Source organism: Macaca thibetana, chromosome 11 (genome assembly GCF_024542745.1).
Source record: "Macaca thibetana thibetana isolate TM-01 chromosome 11, ASM2454274v1, whole genome shotgun sequence".
In the NCBI taxonomy this organism is placed as follows: domain Eukaryota; kingdom Metazoa; phylum Chordata; class Mammalia; order Primates; family Cercopithecidae; genus Macaca; species Macaca thibetana.
In genome coordinates this window covers 52254338-52278933 of record NC_065588.1, presented here as the reverse complement: position 1 = coordinate 52278933, position 24596 = coordinate 52254338, and the positions used below count along the sequence as shown (strand labels likewise).

General features: G+C 46.5%; 3 protein-coding genes across 6 annotated transcripts in view; 2 read left to right on the top strand and 1 right to left on the bottom strand.

Annotated features, from left to right (window-relative positions):
* SARNP (SAP domain containing ribonucleoprotein) overlaps positions 1 to 24596 on the top strand; it is a 238725-nt gene that overhangs the window by 5033 nt on the left and 209096 nt on the right. The window lies entirely within an intron of this gene.
* The window catches only part of PYM1 (PYM homolog 1, exon junction complex associated factor), a 233812-nt gene that overhangs the window by 136696 nt on the left and 72520 nt on the right, over positions 1 to 24596 (top strand). The window lies entirely within an intron of this gene.
* Positions 1239 to 23590, bottom strand: RAB5B (RAB5B, member RAS oncogene family). Of its 3 annotated transcripts, XM_050749189.1 has the most exons (7): positions 23467 to 23531; positions 11653 to 11780; positions 8806 to 9056; positions 5872 to 6023; positions 5179 to 5301; positions 4528 to 4621; positions 1239 to 3854 (listed from the first exon to the last, which is right to left on the bottom strand). In XM_050749189.1, exons 3-7 carry the CDS (start codon positions 8966 to 8968, stop codon positions 3739 to 3741), a joined length of 648 nt encoding a protein of 215 aa, XP_050605146.1. In that variant the 5' UTR covers positions 8969 to 9056; positions 11653 to 11780; positions 23467 to 23531; the 3' UTR covers positions 1239 to 3738. The 3 variants fall into 3 exon arrangements, with proteins under 3 accessions (XP_050605146.1, XP_050605144.1, XP_050605145.1); XM_050749187.1 differs by lacking the exon at positions 11653 to 11780 and having other exon boundaries at positions 23467 to 23590; XM_050749188.1 differs by lacking the exon at positions 23467 to 23531 and having other exon boundaries at positions 11653 to 12023.

Below are 24596 nucleotides of genomic sequence, written 5' to 3'. Positions count from 1 at the left end.
ATATATATATATATATAGAGAGAGAGAGAGAGAGAGAGAGAGAACAAGCTTCAACCTAGAAAAAAAAGTCTCAGCCAAAGGAAGATACAGAGAAGTCAGTTAGGGATTATCTAAAAGCCTCCTTCCTAATAGTGTTGTCTACTTTTGTGTTACACACATGCTTTACATAATTGACCTTAATCTTCAGCTTTTATTTTACAGATGAAGAAACGAGGCAGAAAGCACTAACTTGATCAAGGCCACAGTTGGTAAGTTGACAGAGACAGGCCTAGAATGCCAGCTTTGTCTGGCACCAGTCCTCTTTCCTATCCTCCTTCAGATTCTTTGGAATTTAAAGCCTCCGGCAACCACACATAATTCTATTTCATCCCCCTTCCCTCAACCTTTAGACTGTGATGGACTGAAGGGTCTGAAGTACACTAGGAGTCAAGAGCAGATCCAAGGGAAATTTTCCCATTGAGGCAGAAGCTACAAGATGAACCAAAAAAACTAATTCAGTGATGTTTTTCAACCTTTAGGCCATGGACCCCTTTGAGAAACATATAGAAATGGATCCTAGAAATATGCACATACGGCCAGGGTCAGTGGCTCACGCCCACAATCCCAGCACTTTGGGAGGCCAAGGTGGATGGATCACGAGGTCAGGAGTTTGAGACCAGCCTGACCAACGTGGTGAAACCCCGTCTCTACTAAAAATACAAAAATTAGCTGGGTGTGTTGGTGCGTGCCTGTAATCCCAGCTACTCAGGGATCAGGAAGCTGAGGCAGGAGAATCACTTGAACTCGGGAGGTGGAGATTGCTGGGAACCAAGATCACACCACTGCACTCCAGCCTAGCGACAGAGACTCCGTCTCAAACAAACAAACAAAAAAAGCACATACATTTTTGTATACTACTTCAAATAGCACCCCCCCTCCAATCTCATCAGTGGGCCCAAAGATCCATAGACCACACCCTACACATATACATTCCATTATGAGGACCTAAAAAGATATAATAGGGTTTGATTTGATGAACAATCTAGTGGCCTTAGAATAGGGGTGATTAAATAGCAATAGAAGGGCTATTTTCTAAACTAGATGTTTAAGAAAAGATTAAAGGGAATAAGGATGTATCAAGATGCAGGGCAAGGTGTGTTTCTGATTCAGTAAAACATTACCGGGTATCCTTTCTTCCAAATTCCTAGTACCTGACAAACAGAAAAAAAAAAAAAAAAGCAAGCAACACTCCAATGCCCTTTTCTTTTTTTCCTTTTTTTACTTACATTAAATACATCGGTAAATCAGCAGTCGCATTCTGTTACCACGATTGTTATGTTGGGAGAGGAAGAAAGGCAAATGCTTTCTTAGAAGCGAAACAAAAACAAAAAACCAAAACACCCCCCCTTAAAAAAACTGACCAGAAGAAAAAAATGAGCTGGGAAATAATACAAAAAAATAAACTAAGATCCCCAAGCCCAACAGAGCTCAAAGGAAGGCAGAAGAGGTGGTAGGAAGTAGAGGGAAGGCAGCCGATAGGCCCAGAAGCTAAGGCCAAATCCTTTTCCTATGGGGGTGGGGGAGGGAGAAGCCTGGGGAAGTGGTTTCCCAGCCCCAAGACAATGAAACATCTTCACTCTGCTCCATGGGGTAAAGCTGCACAGAGAAAGAACTTCATTTCTAGGAGACTTTAGAAAGCCATCCTAGTTCTTCCACTTGTAAAACAGATGCACTGGGTGCTTTGGGGGGGGGTCAGTGGCTTCTGGGAAAGGAAGGGGGAAATGTGTGTGTTTCAGGGCCATGGGAACTAAGGCTGCCCCTGGAAAAGGAAGGGAATTGAGGCCTAAGTGGAAGAAACTAAGCTGGGTCCTTCAGAATCTCAGCTTCACAGATTTCTCAGCTGTTGTGGGATAGAAGGTAGTCTGCAAGCCAGAACAGCAAAAAGGTTCCAATCCTAGGTCACTGTGACCTTTCCTTTCTCTTTCTTTCTTTCCCAAAACTCTAGGCTGGAACAAGGAACTTAAAGTTCTCTTTTGCCTTGATGGCTTCTCAGAGACATCTTAAAACACCTGATAAGGGATATGAAGAGAGACTAGAGATTCAGAAAGGACCAAGGTCCTCTGATAATATGAGCCAGTTGTAAGGTACCTTCAGTGCTGGTCATTCCCTGTCCACAGGAACAGGTGGTATGATATGAGGGCACCACAGGAGGCCTCTGTGGTACTAGCCCCTAGTGGTACATGGATTAAACCACTGGTTGCATGGTGGGGAGGGATGGGGAGATTAAAGATGGAGGGACTAAATTCAAGATATTAACAAAAGGGAAAAGAAACAGGGCCTGATGGGAGGCAGAGGATAGAACAGACTGTACAGTGGGAATAAAGATCATACCTATTTACAAGGAAGTAGAAAAGACATGGTAATGGATATCAAATTGAGTGTGAAACCTGGGAAAGGAGAGAAAGCTTCTCCCTTTTGCCTGACCTCATTTTTATTTCCCTACCTTGGCCTGTGCTATCCTGAGACTCTCCCCAGTTGCTCAGTTAATTCTCCAGGAAAGGCAAACCTATACTCAATAGCTAGGTTGGCAAGAATATAGGTTAAGAATTAGAGTTGGAGGAAGCTAACAGTGGAGATAGGACTTGAGTAGCTGCCACTGGTACTTTTATCTATAACCTCTCCTCAAACCTCGTATTAACCTCAGATTTCATTGAATTAAGAAGGTGGGAGGGGAAGTAAATCAATCAAAACTTCCATAAAATAAGTACCCCAACTGAACTACCATCAATTAAAGTGCAAACTGCAGGGGCATATGGTGGCTGGGGCTGAGGCCATCTAAAGGCCAGAGGGAAAAAAATGCATATGTATAAATCAGAGGATGGGTACCAGAAACTGTCCCTCCTCCAATCAGATCACAGCAGAGCCAAAGATGCAGGCAACCAGTGAAGATTCTTTGGAGGACTCTGGGGTCCAATCCCCATGATAGGGGAAACACTACCTAAGAGGCTGCGTGAGGGGAAACTTGGCCTTTGAAGAGTTACAGAGCCACAGATGACACTGAACCTCCACCTCCGCCCAGTTTGCTTACAAGGCACCTCCTGCCTGGTGCCTGAGAGCTTGCCTCCTCATTCTCACCTCTGCCTAGGAACACCCTCCACAAGGCCAACTCATGGATACCACAATGTTTTCAAATATGAAAAACTCCAACCAAATAAAAACAAAAAGGAAATGTTTCCTTACTCCCTCCTGCTCTGAGCTTTATTCTCCCCCAGGGCCCTTAATGTAAATGAACTGGAAACCTCCTTCCTCAGCTCCTGGGTTCACCACTTTCTGCATCCTGGGGAGAGGAGAAAAGAGGATCAAGAACAGGGATTGACCAAAAGCAGAAGGGGAAGGGACAGGAATCAGAAGTGTTTTCTGAAAAAATGGGGAGGAACACTAAGGAGGAGGAGAAAAGATAAGTAAGTCGCTGTCTTGTACCTATAATACAAAGTGAAGAAAGTTTGTTTTGGAAGGTAAGTCCTGGGGGGAGTTGACCCCCAAGCCCCAGAGTAGGGGGTAGGAGGCCAGAGGCAACAGCTGCCTGGTGTTGGTTGCTGAAGCGTTAAAAAGTGCCATGACGGAGCTGTCAGGAGGCAGCCCTTGGGAGCCAGGGCTCAGTGTGCTGTTACCGTAGGGGCTGTGTGCTGAGGGGTAGGGATGGAGGTTATTTCTTAGCTCTCGTGCTAGCTCCATACTTGTTTGCTGCTAGCCACCCCCTCAGTTGCTACAACACTGGCTCTTGTTCTGCTGGGACTGTTCATGGAGATCCACACCCCGGCTTCGGCATGCTGTACCTCCCAGATTCTGGGGTTCACTCTTTGGCAACTTCTTAGCTACAGATAAAAAGAGAAGAGAACAAAGTATGGTAGACTTTACTTCCCTACCCCTCTGCCCCCACCCCCCAAAAATGGCTACTGAGTTGGGGAAAGGGAGAATTTGGGAGATTAAAAGAATGTTCTGAAGATTGGAGGGTTCACTGTTGGCAAACTTTTTTTTTTTTTTTTTTTTTTTTTGAGACGAAGTCTTGCTCTATTGCCAGGCTGGAGTGCAGTGGCACAATCTCAGCTCACTGCAACCTCCACCTCCCAGGTTCAAGTGATTCTCCTGGCTCAGCCTCCCAAGTAGCTGGGACTACAGTTGTGCGCCACCACACCCAGCTAATTTTTGTATTTTTAGTAGAGACAGTGTTTCACCACGTTGGCCAGGATGGTCTCTATCTCTTGACCTCGTGATCCGCCCGCCTCAGCCTCCCAAAATGCTGGGATTACAGGCATGAGTCATGGTGCCCGGCCCTGAGCCACCATGCCCAGCCAGCAAACTTACACATTGAAGACAAGGGAGCTAAAGCTGCAGCCAAGGATGGAGGTCACAACAGAAAGTTAAGATATTTCCATACCTAAAGTTTTTGCAAAAGGAGATACTTACACCTATCCTTGATTTGGGTTAGCTATAATTTTGCCTATAAATGAGGGGAAAAAGGAAGATCTCAGGATGTTCTGACCTTACCTATTGCCAGGAAGAGATCATTCACGTTCATAGCCGTCTTGGCTGAAGTCTCCATGAACAATAAGCTGTTGTCATCTGCATATGCCTGGGCCTCCTGCAAGGAGTGGGGGGTATTGGTGCTCAGAATATAGGGTGGGAATGAGTATTGCCTTTCCACTCCCCAGCACAACAGCTAGGCAAAATCCTAGGTTCCCTCCCCTTAATTAATACCCCTTCGAGCCAGCTAGCCCAGATGCATAATTTAATGACAACTCCCTCAAGATGACCCCATGTCCACTCAATCCAACACACAAATGTCAGAAAGCTTAATTATAGGGGAAAGGGTAAGTTAGTTGGGGGCTTTTGGATTCTGACACTTGAATAGCCCCTTACCTCAAATTTAATTGCTCCCTCCTTCCCGTTTTCACACTGGTACCCCCACAGCTGGTACTTCCCTAACCCTCTGCTCTGGAATTTTCTCCTGACTCCTCTAAAAATCTCCTGGCTGTGATTAGGGTCACAGTGTTGCTGTATTTAACTTGGTGTAGAACTGGGGAATGAGACAATGAATGTCCTCAGTTGATGTTTGAATTCAGAGAGGGCTGGTTTGGAGAAAAAAAGGTCCCAGGAACAGAGGAAGTGTTAAGAGAGGAACTCCATGGGCCATCTTACTTCATACTCCACCATACGCTTGTTAGCCAGGTCAGCTTTGTTCCCTGCCAGGGCAATAACGATGCTAGGACTGGCCTGTCGCTGTAGTTCCTTCACCCATGTCTTTGCTCGGGCAAAGGTTTCCTAGGAAAACATGAAGAGAATGAGTAGGCTGGAATGACTGCTAATCCATATCCATCACCTTTTAAAGTGAGTCTCAAAATTCACCTTTTCTAGGTGGTCTTCCCTCACTGAAACCACAGGTCTCTGATAATTCATTATCTATCTTCTTAGCACTTGCAAGCATAATTTGTACTCTTATTTGCTATTTCAAGAACCCATTTTCTGCCCCCTGCCCCAATCTAACTCCTCTAAACATAAGCAAGGACCCTCTTTTTTTTTTTTTTTTTTTTTTGAGACTAAGTTTTGCTTCGTCGCCCAGGCTGGAGTGCAGTGGCTCGATCTCAGCTCACTGCAACCTCCACCTCCTGGATTCAAGAGATTCTCCTGCCTCAGCCTCCTGAGTACAGGCACGCACCACCACGCCCAACTAATTTTTGTAATTTTAGTAGAGACAGGGTTTCACCATGTTGGCCAGGATGGTCTCAATATCTTGACCTCATGATCCACCTGCCTTGGCCTCCTAAAGTGCCGGGATTACAGGCAGGAGCCACCATGCCCGGCCAGCAAGGACAGTCTTCTTTGCTCACTTACCTGATTAGTAATGTCGTAAACCACGATTGCAGCTTGGGCACCCCTGTAGTACATAGGGGCTAAGCTGTGATATCGCTCCTGCCCAGCTGTGTCCCAGATCTCAAACTTGACTGTTGTGTCATCTAGACAAACGGACTGGGTAAGGAAGGCCGCTATGGATGAGAGAATGGAGGGGAAGATGCTGTAAGTGGGAGGATGAATGTGAACATCCCACTCCCCTTTAAAATATAATTGCCCTCACACTAAGACCAGTCACCACCCAGTATACTCAGCTACAGGAAAAGATTTCGAGTTCTCCTTACATTTAAGTCTTGGAACCAGGATTAAGACTGCCCTTGACTAAGTCCTTCCTGCCAGAAATGTCACTGGCTAAGGAATGGGGGTACATCATAAACTAAGAGGGATAGAAGAACTGGCACTTAATAAGCGTCATCTTTCTTCTAACCAAAATAGGAGAATAACAAATGACAGACACAATAGCTTCAGATAAAAGTCACGTCAAGAATTAATTAGAATATTGGGCCAGTCACAGTGGCTCACGGCTGTAATCCCAGCACTTTGGGAGGCCGAGGCGGGTAGATCACCTGAGGTCAGGAGTTTGAGACCAGTCTGACCAACATGGTGAAACCCCGTCTCTACTAAAAATACTAAAATTAGCCAGCCGTGGTGGTGGGCACCTGGAATCCCAGCTACTCAGGAGGCTGAGGCCAGAGAATTGCTTGAACTTGGGAGGTGGAGGTTGCAGTGAGCCAACATGGCGCTACTGCACTCCAGCCTGGTCAACGAGAGCGGAACTCTGTCTCAAAAAACAAACAAAAGAATTAATTAGAGGATTGGCTGGGCGCAGTGGCTCACGTCTGTAACCCCAGCACTTTGGGAGGCCAAGGCACGCAGATGGCTTGAGGTCAGGAGTTCGAGACCAGCCTGGTCAAGATGGTGAAACCCCGCCTCTACTAAAAACACAAAAGTTAACCAGTCATGGTAGTGGACACCTGTAATCCCAGCTACTCGGGAGGCTGAGGCAGCAGAATTGCTTGAACTGGGGAAGCGGAAGTTGTAGTGGGCAACCACTGCACCACTGCACTCCAGCCTGGGCAACACGGTGAGACTCAGTATCCAAAAAAAATAATAATTAATTAGAAGATTTTAAAGCTTGGTGGCAAGTCCCATCATTATTAATATTATTTGGCTGTTACTTTTTCATCTAATCTGCTGCAGGTCCAGGAATACATTTCGAAGAAGACTAATAAAAAGGGGAAAGCAGCCGGGCATGGTGGCTCATGCCTGTAATCCCAGCACTTTGGGAGGCCGAGGCGGGTGGATCACTTGAGGTCAGGTGCTCGAGACCAGCCTGGCCAACATGGCAAAACCCTGTCTCTATTAAAAGTACAAAAGTTAGCCGGGTGTGGTGGTGCGTGCCTATAATCCCCGCTGCTCAGGAGGCTGAGGCACAAGAATCACTTGAACCTGGGAGGTGGAAGTTGCAGTGAGCCAAGATTGCACCACTGCACTCCAGTCTGGGCAACAGAGGGAGACTCAATCTCAAAAACAAATAAATAAATAAATAAATAAAAATAACAAGGGGAGGGAATAATATGGAGGTTCTCATAAAAGATCCTTTATTGAATTAGCACCCTATTTTGGGGTAGTAGCAGGGAAAAGGTAGCAAAGATGAGAAAGACAGACACCCTTTGTATTTTGCATTAGTTCCAGCCTCTATTTTACCAGATTTTTTTTTTGAAACACAGTCTCGCTCCTTCGCCTAGGGTAAAATGCACGGGCGCAATTTTGGCTCACTGCAACCTCCGCCTCGGGTTCAAGCGAGTCTCCTGCCTCAGCCTCCCAAGTAGCTGGAATTACAGGCATGTGCAACCATGCCCAGCTAATTTTTGTTGTTGTTGTTGTTTTTGTTTTTTTGAGACGGATTTTCGCTCTAGTCACCCAGGCTGGAGTGCAATGGCGCAATCTTGGCTCATTGCAACCCCCACCTCCTGGGTTCAAGCAATTCTCCTACCTCAGCCTCCTGAGTAGCTGGAATTACAGGCACGTGCCACCACGCTCAGCTAATTTTTGTATTTTTAGTAGATACAGGGTTTCACCATGTTGGCCAGGCTGGTCTAGAACTCCTGGCCTCAAGTGATCCGCCTGCCTCGGCCTCCTAAATGCTGGGATTATAGGTGTGAGCCACCATGCCCAGCCTATTTTACCGCAATTTTTTTTTTTTTTTTTTTTGAGATAGAGTTTCACTTTTGTTGCCCAGGGTGGAGTACAGTGGTGCAATCTTGGCTCACTGCAACCTCCATTTCGCGGGTTCAAGTGATTCTCCTGCCTCAGCCTCCCAAGGAGCTGGGATTACAGGCAACCGCGAACATGCCCGGCTAATTTTTTGTATTTTTAGTAGAGACAGGATTTCGCCATGTTGGGCAGGCTGGTCTCAAACTCCTGACCTCAGGTGATCCACCCACCTTGGCCTCCCAAAGTGGTGGGCCACTGGGCCCGGCTTCTGTTTTTATAAAGGGTTTCCATTTCTGGGGAAAAGAATGCAACTAAGAGGGCCAGCTCCATAATCAGGTCTTAGATCTCGTTTCAAAAGCCTTACCAGCCAGGCGCGGTGGCTCACGCCTGTAATCCCAGCACTTTGGGAGGCTGAGGCAGGCAGATCACCTGAGGTCAGAGTTTGAGACCACCCTGGCCAACATGGTAAAACCCTCTCTCCACTAAAAATACAAAAATTAGCCAGGCGCCATGGTGTGCACCTGTAATCCCAGTTACTTGGGAGGCTGAGGCATGAGAATCGCTTGAACCTGGGAGACAGAGGTTACAGTGAGCCAAGATTGTGCCACTGCACTGCAGCCTGGGCAACAGACTCCATCAAAAAAAAAAAGACAAAACCCTTACCAAACATTCAATCTCCTCTTACCCCGAGGCACTCACCTCCAATGGTGCTCTCCTGGTACTCATGGAACTGCCCTTTGACAAAACGTAACACCAGGCTTGACTTTCCCACTGCAGATTCTCCCAGCAGCACCAATTTGAACTGGCAAATTTTGCTGGCCTGGGGTTGCCCATTGGGCCTAGCTGTGCTTCTGCTAGTCATGGCCAGATTATCAGAGTGGGAAAGGGTGGAGGGAGGGGAATGCTGTAAAGGGGGGGGAAGGGGAGGGGATTTCCAGGCTTCAACACTCCTGCAAGAAAAAAAAAGTGAATTAGACATACATCCATTGAAGCTGCAATCGCTTTTCAGAGGAGGATAGAATCTCTTCATCTCCTTGCTCCTATGAGGACTTAGCTCTTGCAGTCATCTGCTATTGACAGGTTATACCTCTGAGAAGGTCCCAGGCAGCTGACCCTCAGTGGTAAGAGTTGGGAACAGCAAAATAAGAACTGCTTCTGGAGTCTGCCCTACCACATAATCTCTAACTGCCAAGGGAACTGAAATAGAGAGACTGAAAACTGAGAGTTTTTAATTCCCCAGTAATTCCCCACCATATCTTCAAGGTTTTTTGTTTGAGTCACACAAAGTGATCAGCCTTTAGTTGGCCTGAAGAATATCCAGATCCACCCACAGGTACCCTAGATCCCCAGTATCTCCTTGGCATCCTGGTGCTGTGCTCTTCTTTTCCTTTTTTTTTTTTTTGACGTCACTCTTGTTGCCCAGGCTGGTGCGCAGTGGCATGATCTTGGCTTACCGCAACCTCTGCCTGACAGGTTCAAGCAATTCTCCCACCTCAGCCTCCCGAGTAGCTGGGATTACAGGCACGCACCACCATGCCTGGCTAATTTTGTATTTTTAGTAAAGATGGGGTTTCTCCATGTTGGTCAGGCTAGTCTTGAACTCCCGACCTCAGGTGATCCGCCCGCCTTGGCCTCCCAAAGTGCTGGGATTACAGGCGTGAGCCACCATGCCTGGCCTTCTTTTCCTTTTTCTTTAGCTCTCTGTCAAAATGAGAGATTCACTCTAGGGGTGTGGGATAAGAGTCACCCCTCCTAAGGGCAGAAGGGTAGATGCTGATATATCTTTTATATATGACTGGTCTCCCTGATAAGACATTTCTAAAGATCTAACCAGGGTCCCATTGCCAGAAAATCTATCCTTTCTCATTTTTGGTTGAAGGAGAGAAATACAACCAACAGATCACATTCATTATCAACTCCTTGTTTCATTAACAACTTTTTTCACTTTGTTTCTCCCATCTTTCCAAATCTGAAAGCCTACCAAGAGTCAGTAAGCTTGACCTACTCTCAACCTGCAGCTGTCTTGCTGGTGCCTAGGGATTAGATTACCCTCCACACCAAAGGGGCCAAACAGCTGTAGCCCTCCAAATTAGAGGCAGAGAAAGGTATACCTTCTAAAGACATGCAGGAGTCTCCAGAGGATGGTATAAGGGATAAGTCTGCAAGCGATCAATATTTGATGAAAGAATACACTGAATCAACTCCTCTATCTTCTAAGAGGGCTAAGAAAGCTGCTGGTGGGGCAGGGAACAGAGAGAAGAATTGGGACTTTGAGATTCTAATTGTCTAAATCTGAATACATTTCATCATCCTGACTCTGAGCAGAAAGGAGCTATGAAATTCAAAGGGGAGTTAGCATGGGCAGAGCATGCAAAAACCTCTCTCCCAAACCTAAGCACTGCTTGAGAGTTGTACTTTGCTTGTTCAAATTGATCTTTCGCTTTTCCAAAGCAGATCCTAGTGACTTCACAGACATTATACTCTGTGGCATATGTGGGGAAACATTATTTTGTCACCACGATTAGTGGGTCTGGAGTTAAACTGGGGTTTAAAAATTTCAGTAATCCCACTTACTAGATAGTAAAGACAGAAAATCATACAGGAGGCAATGCAGAGGAATACAGGCTCTGGAGTCCAATTCTCCGGATTGTTTTCCAGTTCTACTTATTGGCTATGAACCTTGGGCAAGTCACTAAATATATGTGTGCATTCATTTCCTCATCTGTAAAATGAGGTAACAGCCTTATAAGCACCTACTTCAAAAGGGTGTTGTAAGGATTAAATGAGATAATGCATATAAATAACTTAAGTATTTTAAGTATTTGATATATACTAAGTGCTAAATATTAAGCTACTAATCATTACTAATATGACATAAAGAGAATTTCTCTACCTCTCTAAGCCTTACCTTCTACCTTTGTAAAATGGAAAAAATACCATCCTCATAGCTACAAAGTGAAAGATGTGTTTAGCATAGTGCTAATAGCTATTAAAATATATCTCAATATTAGTTGTTATCAATATATTCCTAAAAAGCAGCCACAGGCTGGGTACAGTGGCTCATGCCTATAATCCCAGCACTGTGGGAGGCTGAGGTGGGTGGATAACTTAAGGTCAGAAGTTTGAGACCTGCCTGGCCAACATGGTGAAACCCCGTCTACACTAAAGAAACAAAAAAAATTAGCTGGGTGTGGTACTGCATACCTGTAATCCCAGCTACTCCAGAGGCTGAGGCAGGAGAATTGCTTAAACCCAGAAGGTAGAGGGTGCACTGAGCTGAGGCTGCGCCACTGCACTCCAGCCTCGGTGACAGAGCGAGACTCCGTCTCGAAAAAAAAAAAAAAGGCGGGCACAGTGGCTCACACCTGTAATCCCAGCACTTTGGGAGTCCAAGGCGGGCGGATCAGGAGGTCAGGAGTTTGAGACCAGCCTGGTAAACATGGTGAAACCCTGTCTCTACTGAAAATACAAAAATTAGCTGGATGTGGTGGCGTATGCCTGTAGTCCCAGCTACTCGGGAGGCTGAGGCAGGTGAATTGCTTGAACCTGTGAGGTGGAGGTTGCAGTGAGCAGAGGCTGTGGTGACAGAATCACTGGAGCCCAGGAGTTGAAGGTTGTAGTGAGCTGATTGCACCACTGCACTCCAGCATGGGTGACAGAAGAAGACCCTGTCTCTGAAAAACAAAAAGGAGACAGAACTAAAGAGTAAAGAGGAAGTTAGCAAAGGAATGAGAGGTGAGAATTCAAGGTCCCAAAGTAGACTACATTAATACAAAGGAACATGACAATTACTTTGATTCTACTGGGTATTCTGTAGTCCCCTTGGTCAGTCAGTCCTAAAAATCCAGATATACATGTACCATTTTATGATTAAGTTTTCAATGGCCTATGACGAAAGGATCAAAATAAAGATGATACAGCAAATTTTTCATAAAGCTAAATTTATTCAATTTAAATGAGTATCTTTAATTATAACATTTTTTTTTTTTTTTTTTTTGAGACGGAGTCTTGCTCTGTAGCCCAGGCTGGAGTGCAGTGGCCGGATCTCAGCTCACTGCAAGCTCCGCCCCCCGGGTTCACGCCATTCTCCTGCCTCAGCCTCCCGAGTAGCTGGGACTACAGGCGCCCACCACCTCACCCGGCTAGTTTTTTGTATTTTTTAGTAGAGACGGGGTTTCACTGTGTTAGCCAGGATGATCTCGATCTCCTGACCTCGTGATCCGCCCATCTCGGCCTCCCAAAGTGCTGGGATTACAGGCTTGTGCCACCGCGCCCGGCCAATTATAACATTTTATAACATTTTTATTTTCAATTTTTAGAGATAGTCTCACTCTGGTGCCCAGGCTGCAGTGCAGTGGAGTGATCATAGCTCATTGTCAGCTCCAACTCCTGGGCTCCAGTGATGCTCCACCACACCTGGCTAATTTTTTCTATTTTGTGTAAAGATGGGGTCTCCCAATGTAATCAGTTTATTTTTAAATTATTTATTCATTTTTTAAAACTATGAGTTATCATTTTAAAAAAAGAGTTTTATAAACACTGCTTTGGAGAGGCCTGACACTGAAAGATGGGTTAGTAGGGACGGAAATAAGTTTAGTTTCTGGACAGTCTATAGTTATGGTTACTACTCAAGCACTTCTGGACGAAATTCAGATGAGGACCGAATGATGGGCTTTCCAGGGATCAGAGAATTCTCCAACCCTGCCACTAAAGTTACAGAGCTATCATGAAAGTGGGGAGAGCCAACCTAGACAGAAGCAGTCCTGCAGAGTTGCTAAAGTTTCTGGAATCAGGCAAGATCGAGTTCTGTTCTCTGCTTTGCCACAACCCACTGTGATCTTAGGCTATTCACTCCATTTGTTTTTCTGATCCTCAGCTTACCCCTTCTTCTTTTTTTTTTTTGAGACAGTTTCGCTCTTGTTGTCCAGGCTGGAGTGCAATGGCATGATCTTGGCTCACCGCAACCTCCGCCTCCTGGGTTCAAGTGATTCTCCTGCCTCAGCTTCCCGAGTAGCTGGGATTACAGGCATGTACCACCACGCCTGGCTAATTTTGTATTTTTAGTAGAGATGGGGTTTCCCCATGTTGGTCAGGCTGGTCTCGAACTCCCAACCTCAAGTGATCCACCCGCCTCAGCCTCCCAAAGTGCTGGGAGCTTCCCCATTTATAAGGATCTTTGTGGGCAAATGGAATTGGTGAAAGTGGCAAAGAGCAGAATTTGAATTCACTTCCAAAGTTCTGTGTACATTTAAGAAACTTGCTGCTTAAGGCATCTGTGAGGATGAATTACTTCTAAAGCACCCCATATTTACGTGGTATTCATACACACTGTCTCGTAGGAAAAGAGGACAGACCAGCAGAATGGCAAACTTTAAAAAGGTAAACACAGCCCGGCTTGGTGGCTCACACCTGTAATACCAGCATTTTGGAAGGCTGAGGTGGGAGGATTGCTTGAGGCCAGGAGTTCAAGATAAGTGTCGGCAACATAGTGAGACCTTGTCTCTAAAAAAAAAAAAAAAAAATTAGCCAGGCATGGTGGCACATGCCTGTCATCCTGGCTACTCAGGAGGCTGAGGTGGGAGGATCACTTGAGCCCAGGAGGTTGAGGCTGCAGTGAGCTGTGATTATGCCACTGCATTCCAACATGGGCCACAAAGCGAGACCTTGTCTCAAAAAATAAATGAATAGGCCGGGCGCAGTGGCTTATGCCTGTAATCCCAGCACTTTGAGAGGCCAAGGCGGGCAGATCACCTGAGGTCACAAGTTCGAAAGCAGCCTGGCCAACATATAGTGAAACCCCGTCTCTACTAAAAAATACAAAAATTAGCTGGCCAAGGCAGCACATGCTTGTAGTCCCAGCTACTTGGGAAGCTGAGGCAGGAGAATCGCTTGAACCCAGAAGGCGGAGGTTGCAGTGAGCCGAGATTACGCCACTGCACTCCAGCCTGAGCAACAGACCAAGACTCCATCTCTCAAAATAAATAAATAAATAAATGAAGACAGGTGACATAATAATAATAAAAAAAAGGACAGATGATAAGCTGATCAAGTTTCCTTCAGGTGACATATATATGCTGTACTCTCAAGAAACAACAGAAAAAGTTACTAGTTTTTTCAACTTACTCCCTCACCACATTTTTATGTATTTCAAAGCATGTGATCCAAGGGGTAGAATATTAAGCCTCAATGTTACTACTCTACAATATATGAAAATGTGGGAGTTAGAATGGACTGAATTCTCATAGCTAAACATATCACTTGAGCTCTGGGGGAGTGTAAAGACAGGAAACAGTTGCAGACACGCTTAAGTTGCAAAGTCCCTGTCACTAACTCCCAGAGATGGGAAGTCAAGTCGGAGCCCAGATGTGGTCAGCAAGCTTTCTTGCTACTAAGCAACCCTGGATTCTCAGAGATCAGTAACTACTAACTTAGAAAAGACTACCTCCCACCCTAATATGTAGCCTTAAGAATATGTTGTGGGCCGGGCGCGGTGGCTCAAGCCTGTAATCCCAGCACTTTGGGAGGCCGAGGCGGGCGGATCACGAGGTCAGGAGATCGAGACCATCCTGGCTGACACGGTGAAACCCCGTCTCTACTAAGAAATACAAAAAACTAGCCGGGCGAGGTGGCGGGCGCCTGTAGTCCCAGCTACTGGGGAGGCTGAGGCAGGAGAATGGCGTGAACCCGGGAGGCGGAGCTTGCAGTGAGCTGAGATCCGGCCACTGCACTCCAGCCTGGGCGGCAGAGCGAGACTCCGTCTCAAAAAAAAAAAAAAAAAAAAAAAGAATATGTTGTGGCTGGACATTGTGGTTCATGTCTGTAATCCCAGCATTTTGGGAGGCCAAGGCAGGAGGACCACTTGAGCCCAGGAGTTTGAGACCAGCCTGGGCAATGTAACAAGACCCCACCTCTGGAAAAAGAAAGAATATGTCCTGCCTTCTTCCCTGTTCACAGCAATTAACGGGCCACCTCTAAGCTTTGACCTTTAATCTCATCACGTTTATAAGGGTATCATTTAAAAAATATAATAGCTGGACTCTCAAAAGATAGGTGGTACAGAAATGAAATAATACATATAAAATTCAACTGATTTATTTCCTATTCGGATTTTTTTCCCACAATTTTTTTTTTTTTTTTTTGGTAAACCAGTCAAGTGGTATGATAATTATTACCTTCAAACCTGAGGCAAAAAAAAAAAAAGGGAGACAGGGCAGGTTTTTCTTCCTTTCAACCTTTTTAGCTCAGAAGAGAAGAAATCAGATTTAACTGCCCTTAGAAGTGCAGCTCTGCTGGGTGCAGTGACTCATGCCTGTAATCCCAGCACTTTGGGAGGCCAAGTTGGGTGGATCACCTGAGGTCAGGAGTTCAACACCAATCTGGCCAACATGGTAAAACCCTGTCTCTATTAAAAACACAAAAATTAGCCAGGTGTGGTGGCTGATGCCTGTAATCCCAGCTACTTGGGAGGCTGAAGCAGGAGAACTGCTTGAACCTGGGAGGCGGAGGCTGCAGTGGGTCGAGACTGCGCCACTGCACTCCAGCCTGGGCGACGGAGCAAGACTCCATCTCAAAAACAAACCAAAAAAAGACCCATTAACTAGGGAGGATTGAGGCCTGACCATGGGTTAGCCCACTGGGGGCAGGAGATGGGGATGGAGGATGTTCTTTAATGTGGGCAGCTCTCCCAAGCAGTGCAGCAAAGTAGGCATAACAGTAAAGGTGTCTTAGCAGTGTCAGCTAGAATAACACTCCATTCCTCAAGCCCCCTTCCACTTGTTAGCTTTGAGTCCCTAAACCAAATACTTATGAAGCCTCCAGAAGTCTATCACCTATCAACGGAGACAGAGTTCTCGGTATATATAGCCACTGGAGTCCAACCCAGTACCAGTTGTCAGCCTTAAGGTCAGTCAGGCAGATCAGAGCCAGTCTAGAGGTCATTTAGTCCAGTCTCTGTATTTTACAGGTGAGGAAACTGAGACACACAAAATTAGTCAATTTGGGCTAGGCACAGTGGCTTACGCCTGTAATCCTAGCACTTTGGGAGGGCAAGGCGGGCGGATCACCTGAGGTCAGGAGTTCGAGACCAGCCTGGCCAACATGGTGAAAACCTGTCTCTACTAAAACTACAAAAATTAGCTGGGTGTGGTGGTGCGCGCCTGTAATCCCAGCTACTCAGGAGGCTGAGGCACGAGAATCGCTTGAACCTGGGAGGCAGATGTAGCAGTGAGCCGAGATCACGAGACTGCACTCCAGCCTGGACACAGAACGAAATTCTGTCTCAAAAATAAATAAATAAATAATAAAATAAAATTAGTCAACTTGTCAAGTGTTACCATACAGCCAACTGCTAAGTACTAAATGTAGGACTCCTAGTAGGTACTCCTGCCTCTTTTATACCACTATACTTTTTTTTTTTTTTTTTTGAGATGGATTGCAGCGGTGCTATCTCGGCTCACTGCAAGCTCCGCCTCCTGGGTTCACGCCATTCTCCTACCTCAGCCTCCCAAGTAGCTGGGACTACAGGCGCCCGCCACCACGCCTGACTAATTTTTTGTATTTTTAGTAGAGACGGGGTTTCACCGTGTTAGCCAGGATGGTCTCGATCTCCTGACCTCGTGATCCACCCGCCTTGGCCTCCCAAAGTGCTGGGAACCACTATACTTTTTAAGGACGCAGGAAATGCTGAACTGTGAAGAGAACACCACGACAGGATCAAGAGCTTAGACTGAATAGAGTTCCTGCCTCTATTCAGTTTAGGTAACTACTTGCTTTGGGACTAAAAACAAATTAAGAAGACCCAGGTCTTCCCTGGTAACTGGGATCCAGTCCCATATCCTTCTGACGTAAGAATTAATTCATCACTACTCTTTTCTAGAGGGTCTTTGACCAGCCCCTGCCAGGACAGTTCAAATAGAAGTAATTCAATGGGAGGCAGTAAGAAAACAAGTAGTAACTTTTGCAAGATTTGGTGGGCCCTGCAATTAATGTGAGAGGTTTACTAAGTAGGGAAGATAGAGCAGAAACCAGTAAATACCTTCATCTCCCTCTCCAACTTTGTTTAAACCCAAGTCACCAAAATCTTGAAACGAGAGTTCTACCACTTGGCTCAGCTCTTCATTTTGTTGATCCAATGTTACCCAATGAGTCACTGGATTAAATGAGATTCCTTCCACATCCCCCACCTTTTCCCTTATATTTCTCCAAGAGGCAAAAAGCATACTTACCTTTTATCAACATGGTAGTACAAACTCCCTATTATTGACCTAGGTAAGATTGGAATGCCCATCCCTACTTGTCTGCCTATGAAAATTCTATATATCTCATAAGACCAAGCTCAAATGTTACTTCAGTGAAATTACATAATCACCCTCTCCCCCACAGAATCAATCATTCTCTAGAGGCCCGTAGGGTCCCACAGTATTAAGACTGTATTTCTGGCCAGGCATGGTGGTGCACGCCTGTAATCCCAGCACTGTGAGAGGCCAACGCAGGTGGATTACTGGAGGTCAGGAGTTCGAGACCAGCCTGGTCAACATGGTGAAACCCCATCTGTACTAAAAATACAAAACTTAGCTGGGCATGTTGGCACAGGCTTGTAATCCCAGTTACCCAGGAGGCTGAGACATGAGAATTGCTTGAACCCGGGAGGCGGAGGTTGCAGTGAGCACAGATTGAGCCACTGCACACCAGCTTGGGCAACAAAGCAAGACTCTGTCTCAAAAAAAAAAAATAAAATAAATAAAGACTGCTGTATTTCTATAATAGTATGTGTCACATTATCACAGTATATGAATTGTAATCTGTCTGCTCTGCTACACTATGAACTTTTTTTTTTTTTTTTGAGACAGAGTCTTGCTCTGTCGCCCAGGCTGGAGTGCAGTGGCGCGATCTCGGCTCACTGCAAGCTCCGCCTCCCGGGTTCACGCCATTCTCCTGCCTCAGCCTCCCGAGTAGCTGGGACTACAGGCGTCTGCCATCTCGCCCAGCTAGTTTTTTGTATTTTCAGTAGAGACGGGGTTTCACCGTGTTAGCCAGGATGGTCTCGATTTCCTGACCTCGTGATCCGCCCGCCTCGGCCTCCCAAAGTGCTGGGATTACAGGCGTGAGCCACCGCGCCTGGCCAATGAACTTCTTTAAAAGAGGGATTTTCTTCAGAGCACAGCATGCTGCCTGATCCCTAGTAGGTACTCATTAAATGCTCCCTAAATTAAGGCTAAGTAATTCTACTTCTCTCCCCCAATCAACTCCTCCTTTTCTGTACCATCTGGACAGATCTTATTCAATTCCATTTGGGATTTTTTTTTTTTTTTTTTTTCCTGAGACGGAGTCTCACTCTTGTCGCCCAGGCTGGAGTGCAGTGGTGCAATCTTGGCTCACTACAAGCTCTGCCTCCCAGGTTCACGCCATTCTCCTGCCTCAGCCTCCTGAGTAGCTGGGACAACAGGCGCCCGTCACCATGCCCAGCTAATTTTTTATATTTTGTTTAGTTGAGACAGGGTTTCACTGTGTTAGCCAGGATGGTCTTGATCTCCTGACCTCGTGATCCACCCGCCTCAGCCTCTCAAAGTGCTGGGATTACAGTCGTGTGCCACCGCACATGGCCCCATTTGGGAATGTTTTTAATAGGCCTCAGAGAATCAATTCTCTCCCTGACCCCTCTGTGATCTCCCTTGGATGGAGGGCCCCCTTGGGATCTTGCCCACAAGGTACTATTGCAACTCACATGGGCTAACTGCTTTTCCTGTCACCCGTTACTATGCCTCAGATGGCCTAATCACACCCAATATGTGGCCCTACACTGAGGCAACTGTAGCTAAAAACAAAGTTCGCTAAATTTTCAGTTGATGCTGAATGGTCAAAAGTTTTGGGCCACTGTCTATTAATTCCTGACTTGAGAAACACAAGTTTAAAAAAAGGAGCCATTAACACCACAGAACCAGGAGACACTCTGAAAATGTACCCACTGTCCCCGAACAAAAGCTACAACCTTGCCCAGAAATGTACACACACTTTGTTCACCTGGGTAGCTCCTTCTTCAGTTCAGTGACTGTTCAGTCAATGACTAAATCTTTCCCAAAAGACTTGTGGGAAGTGGGAGTATAACATGTAGGGTTTTATGGTATCCTTCCTCAAAGAGGGCTGCTGCATTTCCTTATTGTAAATTCACTGTCTCACACTTTGGTTACCTTCCAATCTGAAATGCTTTAGGATTAGGGAGCAATCTATATGCTTGCTTCTTCTACCCTATGCCTGCTTCTCAGAAGTAAAATTCATATCAATGAGCAATATTTGCTTCCAGTTAAAGTAAGAGAAGTATGGCCGGGCGCGGTGGCTCAAGCCTGTAATCCCAGCACTTTGGGAGGCCGAGGCGGGCGGATCACGAGGTCAGGAGATCGAGACCATCCTGGCTAACACGGTGAAACCCCGTCTCTACTAAAAATACAAAAAGAAATTAGCCGGGCGTGGTGGCGGGCGCCTGTAGTCCCAGCTACTCTGGAGGCTGAGGCAGGAGAATGGCGTGAACCCGGGAGGCGGAGCTTGCAGTGAGCCGAGATCGCGCCACTGCACTCCAGCCTGGGCGACAGAGCAAGACTCCGTCTCAAAAAAAAAAAAAAAAAATAAATAAATAAATAAATAAATAAATAAAGTAAGAGAAGTATACGAGGTATGTTATGCAGTACGGATTGTCCAAGAAAAAATTTTAAAAAGATGTAAGGTCTTTTTAAAATTTGACTTGAAGGGCAATGGGAAAGTTCTCTTCTCCAAATATATTTTTGCAAATCCAGGTCTATGTATGAAATTCCTTATTGATAATTCTACTCCTAAACTCCCTCTTAAGACACAAAAAACTGTTCGAAAAATTAGATAGGATTAAAACACACACACACACACACACACACACACACACACGGCCAGGCGCAGTGGCTCACTCCTGTAATCCCAGCACTTTGGGAGGCTGAGGCGCATGCATCACCTGAGGTCAGGAGTTTGAGTCTAGCCTGGCATGGCAAAATCCCGTCTCTACTAATAATACAAAAATTAGCTGGTCGTGGTGGCGCACACCTGTAATCCCAGCTACTCCAGAGGCCGAGGCAGGAAAATCGCTTGAACCTAGGAAGCAGATGTTGCAGTGAGCCGAGATCATGCCATTGCACTCCAGCCTGGGTGACAAGAGTGAAAATCTAAAAACACACACACACACACCCCTACACACTGTCTCTAGGATAAGTAAGAAAAGTTCCTTGGGGGAAACAACTGAGGTTTCCGATGGGCATTATACAAAGGCTGGGTACAACAGAGGGCTTTTAAAGCTAGTAAGGACAAATTCAATTAATAAGGTGGTAGTTGGCCGGGCGTGGTGGCTCACGCCTGTAATCCCAGCACTTTGAGAGCACGAGGCGGACAGATCACGAAGTCAGGAGATCGAGACCATCCTGGCTAACACGGTGAAACCCTTGTCTCTAATAAAAATACAAAAAATCAGCTGGGCGTGGTGGCAGGCGCTTGTAGTCCCAGCTACTTGGGAGGCTGAGGCAGGAGAATGGTGTGAACCTGGGAGGCGGAGCTTGCAGTGAGCCGAGATCGTACCACTGTACTCCAGCCTGGGTGACAGAGCGAGACTCGTCTCAAAAAAAAAAAAAAAAAAGATGGTAATATGAAATGCCCCAGCTGTACTCTGACTCTTGAGATTTAGAGGAAAACCGATTTCAAATCCAGATAAGCTTGGAGCTTCTTGGATCCCCACAGAAAGACACACACTGTACTCCAGCCTGAGCGACAGAGCAAGACTCTGTCTCTAAAAATAGAAGAAAAGAAAAGAAAGACAAATACAGGGGACTCTTAGGAGAACCATCATCATCATGGATAAGAAAGAGATAGTCAAGTAATGTGAACATGCAGAGACCATGAACATCCAGAGACCATGAATTTGAGATAAGGGTCTGAAATTCCTTTCTTTAGCAGAGATGACAACAATTGTCCCAAACAAAATGATCCTTTCTCCCCATAAAGTTTTGTTCCATCTCTTTGGGCATTTCCTAGGACACCCAGCACATAACTTGGGGTGTGTGTGTGTGTGTGTGTGTGTGTGTGTGTACTGAAGGTGAATAACACACAGTACAGCCCTCTGCTTGTTGGACTTGGTAGAAGACAAAATGAACTGTGAAAGGAACGCAATAAATAACAGAGTATCATCCCAGAAGGGAAAACTGTAGAAAGAATAAGACTAGAGTTTGGTGAGAACATGAAAACAGAACTGCCTTTTGTGGCACATCCCCCAAAGCAAAGCAAGATAAGTCTGATTTGCTGTCTCTGATCCTTGACCTTCCTAAATGAAATATGAGTAAGGTATGTATGGGAGGATTTATACTTCTTAAACTGCTGAACAGCTTCCATATTTTAAAATATGAACATATTATTTTTGTAATTAAGAAATGTAGTGATGGCCGGGTGCAGTGGCTCATGCCTGTAATCCCAGCACTCTGGGAGACCGAGGCGGGCAGATCATGAGGTCAAGAGATTGAGATCATCCTGGCCAACATGGTAAAACCCCGTCTCTACTAAAAATACAAAAATGAGCTGGGTGTGGTGGTGCGCGCCTGTAGTCCCAGCTACTTGGGAGGCTGAGGCAGGAGAATCTCTTGAACCTGGGAGGTGGAGGTTGCAGTGAGCCGAGATTGCACCACTGCACTCAAGCCTGGCGAGAGAGTAAGACTCCGTCTCAAAAAAAAAGAAATGTAGTGATAAAATATATTGGTAGAGAAGGGGAAAAGGAGGAAGCACAGTAAGGGAAAATCCAATAGGCTCCAATCTATGAGGGACTAAGAAGGCTAGCAGACCATTAAAAGTATGCAGGGAGGAGGGTACTCCACTCTTCTTTTTTTTTTTTTTTTTGTTTTTGGAGACAGGGTCTCATTCTGTCGCCTAGGCTGGAGTGCAGTGGCAAGATCGTGGCTCACTGTACCCTCGAACTCCTGGGCTCAAGTGATCCTCCTGTCTCAGCCTCCCAAAGTGCTGGGATTACAGACGTGGGCTACTGCACCTGTGTATCTTTTTCTCTACTCACCATCTTCCCCAGATACTTCATAGTTTACCCAACTTTTTAACAGCACAGAAATCTGGGCTTTTGAAGTAGACAAAGAACAAGGGGTGATGCCAAGCTTTTGAAATGGAATTTCTCACTCTTCCCCAAATCTCTTCCTCAGTGATATCACCTCATAGTTTCGGACCTGTTAACTCCATTACCTGCCTGGGAAATACCCAAGTCAAGTCTAAGTCCCACAAAAGTTTCACCAACTATAATCAGAAGATTTCCTGATGGCTGAGGATCTCTAAGCCCTTTTCCCATGTAGATAATGAAATAGATTCTCAGTTCTAGGAGACATGGTATTCACTATAGACCACATTATTAAGTGGGAAAGAAGTGGACAAAACATGCCCCCAATCCAACTCTTGGCTCTTTCATAGGACAGGAAACAGTAAGTTAAGAAACAGACCGCAATATAGACCAGCTATGAAGCCAAGAGAAAGTGTAGGGGCTGAGTTTGGAGCAGCCAACAGTCATGGAAAAAAAAAAAATTACTTTGATCTTCATCCCTACCCTGGGAGTTTTAAAAAGCTTCAAATTACCACATCTAAATACTAAAGGGAACAAAAGAGTGTGTACTCCCAAGACCCAGAGCCTCCAGCCCACCCTTCAGCATTCCCAGAAGCTCCCATAACTGATTCAGGCCCTGCTTCCATTACTTCAACTACCTTAGTCTTCTAGATTAATACAGCCTTCTTCATTTTCCCCAGTTCTCCCTCACTGAACCCAAATCTCTCTCAGCTCAACACCATAGCACCCTCAGTTCTTTTTACAATAGGCACTTTCCCTGAAAAGAACGCTTCTTTCCAACTAAGAACCCTTCTCAGGCCCTTCCAATGAACCTCTCTGGAGAGACCCAGCTCAAGTCACCCCCGGGGCTCGGGCGACAGGTCTGACCCCTCCTCACCTCCCAGCAAATGGGCTTACCTCACCCGCTGCCCTGTCCCTTTCCCCAGCTCCTCCCTCTTCAGCGCTGCTTAATGAGGCCTGCCCCTCCCCTCACTCAAGCACCGAGCCTCCAGCGCCCGGCCCTAGGCCTGGCCGCCGCCACAGCCCAGCCGCCTTCCCGACTCACCAACTTCGGGGTCCCAGCCCGCCCAGTCCCCTCCTCAGCGCCCCCATTAGGCCTGCCGGAGCCCGGCCCCCTGCTCCCCTCTCCGGTGGGCCACTCTAACCCCTCGCTTAGGACCAGACCCGCCTCCGCTCTCAGGCCAGGTTGCTCTCATCTCCTGGGCGCTTCCGCCCCTGCCCTTTGGGGTCCATCAGCTCGGTACCTGGGGCTCCGTCTCCCCCGTCGGCCCCAAGCCTGTGTCGAACAGACAAACAGCTGCAGCTCAACCAAACCCTCCTGCCCCTCCTTCTCCTCCTCGCCCTGGGGCGGGGGCTCCAGCCAATAGCTCGATTACCCGCCTACCATCGGGGGTGGGCTATATGTGCACTCATCCACCAATCCTCTGGAGAAAGGCGGGTCTCTTTGGGCGCTGTCACCAGCAAGTACGAGCAAGGGACTCGACAGGCGGGGCCACAAACCAATAGCAAGGGAGAAACCTCGAAGATGGACGAGGTAAGGAGCCATTAAAGAGCAAGCTCCTGAAGACAGGGGGCGGTACAGTGCCGACAGGCGTATGTATCCACCAATAAAATCTCGACACCCCATGACCCCGCCTTTTGACTCATAAACATCTAATCAGGTGAGTGATGGAGGCGGGTCAAAGTGAAACTTTAACCAGTACTACGAAAATACGGACTTGACTGGCAGGCGAGGGGTTGACGGGAGCCTTAGGAAGGCCGCTATTGACCTTCGCCCCTCCCCCTGGACTTGGCCGGGGCTGGCTCTAGTGCCCCGCCTTCTATGACAAATTCGCGGGCGTAAAGGGAAATACCTCTTCTAGGGATCCGGAGCCTGGGAATTTAAGTAACCCTGACATCAGCGCTTCCTCCCTTTAGTGAGGCTTCAGGGGACAGGAGTATTTGGGGTGGCCGGCGGGCGGTCTGAGATGTTTTTTGTTGGAGTGAGACAATGGCAACTACAAGAAGTGGTAGCTTGGAGACGCTTTTTCAGAATCGTATGTAAATGTAAATAAAATAATCTTTGGAAAACTTTGCTGTTTGTGATATGAAACAGAAAGGAAAAAGGGCGGGCTTACTGGGAAATGCAGTGTCGAGAGGCAAATTCCCCGGGAGCCCTTTTCCTGCCGCTATGTATGTGCATGGGGGTGTGTGTGTGTGCATATATGGTGTGTATGTGGTGTGTTGTGTGTGTGTGGTATGTTGGCTGGGGGAAAGGAAGTTTGCTGGTGTGTGGAGAAAGTAGGAAGTATATAGACTTCAGTTTCCCCAGCCATAAATAGGAACGATAATAACCACTTTGTTCACTGTCAGCACTAGCCAAAATGGGGTGGGG

What these genes read in the sequence shown, in the direction of transcription:
- RAB5B (XM_050749187.1), bottom strand. Translation starts at nt 8,968, where the DNA reads ATGACTAGCAGAAGCACAGCTAGGCCCAATGGGCAACCCCAGGCCAGC. An exon ending in TTTACGACATTACTAATCAG is followed by an intron (nt 5,302 to 5,871) that starts GTAAGTGAGCAA and finishes ATGTTTTCCTAG; the next exon opens with GAAACCTTTGCCCGAGCAAA. An exon ending in AGCGTATGGTGGAGTATGAA is followed by an intron (nt 4,622 to 5,178) that starts GTAAGATGGCCC and finishes CACTCCTTGCAG; the next exon opens with GAGGCCCAGGCATATGCAGA.